Here is an 821-nt window from a genome sequence, read left to right as displayed (position 1 = left end):
TAAATCAGAAAGCCCTCATCACCAGGAGGCAATAAGGCCAAGGAGAAGGCCTGTGTGTCGAGGCCGCTTGGTGCTGGTGAGAAAGGATCAGTCATAGCGTCTGGCCTGCTGGAGCCAGGGGTCTGCCAGCCCGTGTGGGTCCTTAGGGACGACCTGGCTCAGGAGTGCAGTGTGGACTTAGGTTTCTGAATGGATGATGGCACTTCAGAGATTGCCTCAGGGGCCACCAGAGCTGCTGTCATTTGGGGAGTCTTGCTTTCTCTCCAGGATGAAGATGGGAAGGCATTATCAGATGAGGACATTCGAGATGAAGCGGACACCTTCATGTTTGAGGGTGAGGGCCCCAGTGTGGGAGTGCAGAGGGGGCAGGGGTCTGTCTATCCCAGGGACTTGGCAGGGGGCCCTGGACCACCTCATCGCTCCCACTCCTCCCCGTCCTCCCCGAGGGCCTTCATATAAGGGCACGGCCCACCTTCTGGTGCCAGAGACCCAAGCCTGTCTGACTGCCTCCCAGGCCATGACACCACGGCCAGCGGCCTCTCCTGGGTCCTATACAACCTCGCAAGGCACCCGGAATACCAGGAGCGCTGCCGGCAGGAGGTGCAACAACTCCTGGGGGACCGTGAGCCTCAAGAGATTGAATGGTGAGTGCAGGTCCCCCTGGCCTCTTCCTGAGCCTCTCTCATTGGCTCTGCCCCCAAAGTGGGGAAGAGGGAAGATCTTTTGGTTGATTCTGTCATTGCGTCCTCCCATTTAGTGGGAATGGAAGCAGTGTCCAGAGGCAGGGTCTGGAACCCAGCCTGGATAGCAGGACAAAGGTG

General features: G+C 58.7%; 1 protein-coding gene across 1 annotated transcript; it reads left to right on the top strand.

Moving 5' to 3' along the window:
* Positions 1-184: 184 nt before the first annotated feature.
* Positions 185-808, top strand: LOC107183677 (cytochrome P450 4F12-like). Its single transcript, XM_015566213.1, has 2 exons — positions 185-334; positions 515-808. Exons 1-2 carry the CDS (start codon positions 190-192, stop codon positions 646-648), a joined length of 279 nt encoding a protein of 92 aa, XP_015421699.1. The 5' UTR covers positions 185-189; the 3' UTR covers positions 649-808.
* Positions 809-821: the final 13 nt, after the last annotated feature.

This window comes from Myotis davidii, unplaced genomic scaffold, assembly GCF_000327345.1.
Source record: "Myotis davidii unplaced genomic scaffold, ASM32734v1 scaffold3162, whole genome shotgun sequence".
Lineage (NCBI taxonomy): Eukaryota > Metazoa > Chordata > Mammalia > Chiroptera > Vespertilionidae > Myotis > Myotis davidii.
The sequence above is the reverse complement of the archived record's forward strand: the minus strand, read 5'-3'. Positions and strand labels throughout refer to the sequence as shown.

Excerpts from the sequence above, each read along its gene's own strand:
- LOC107183677 (XM_015566213.1), top strand. The coding sequence starts at position 190 with ATGGATGATGGCACTTCAGAGATTGCCTCAGGGGCCACCAGAGCTGCT. Across the intron at positions 335-514 it reads GGACACCTTCATGTTTGAGG|GCCATGACACCACGGCCAGC; the intron begins GTGAGGGCCCCA and ends ACTGCCTCCCAG.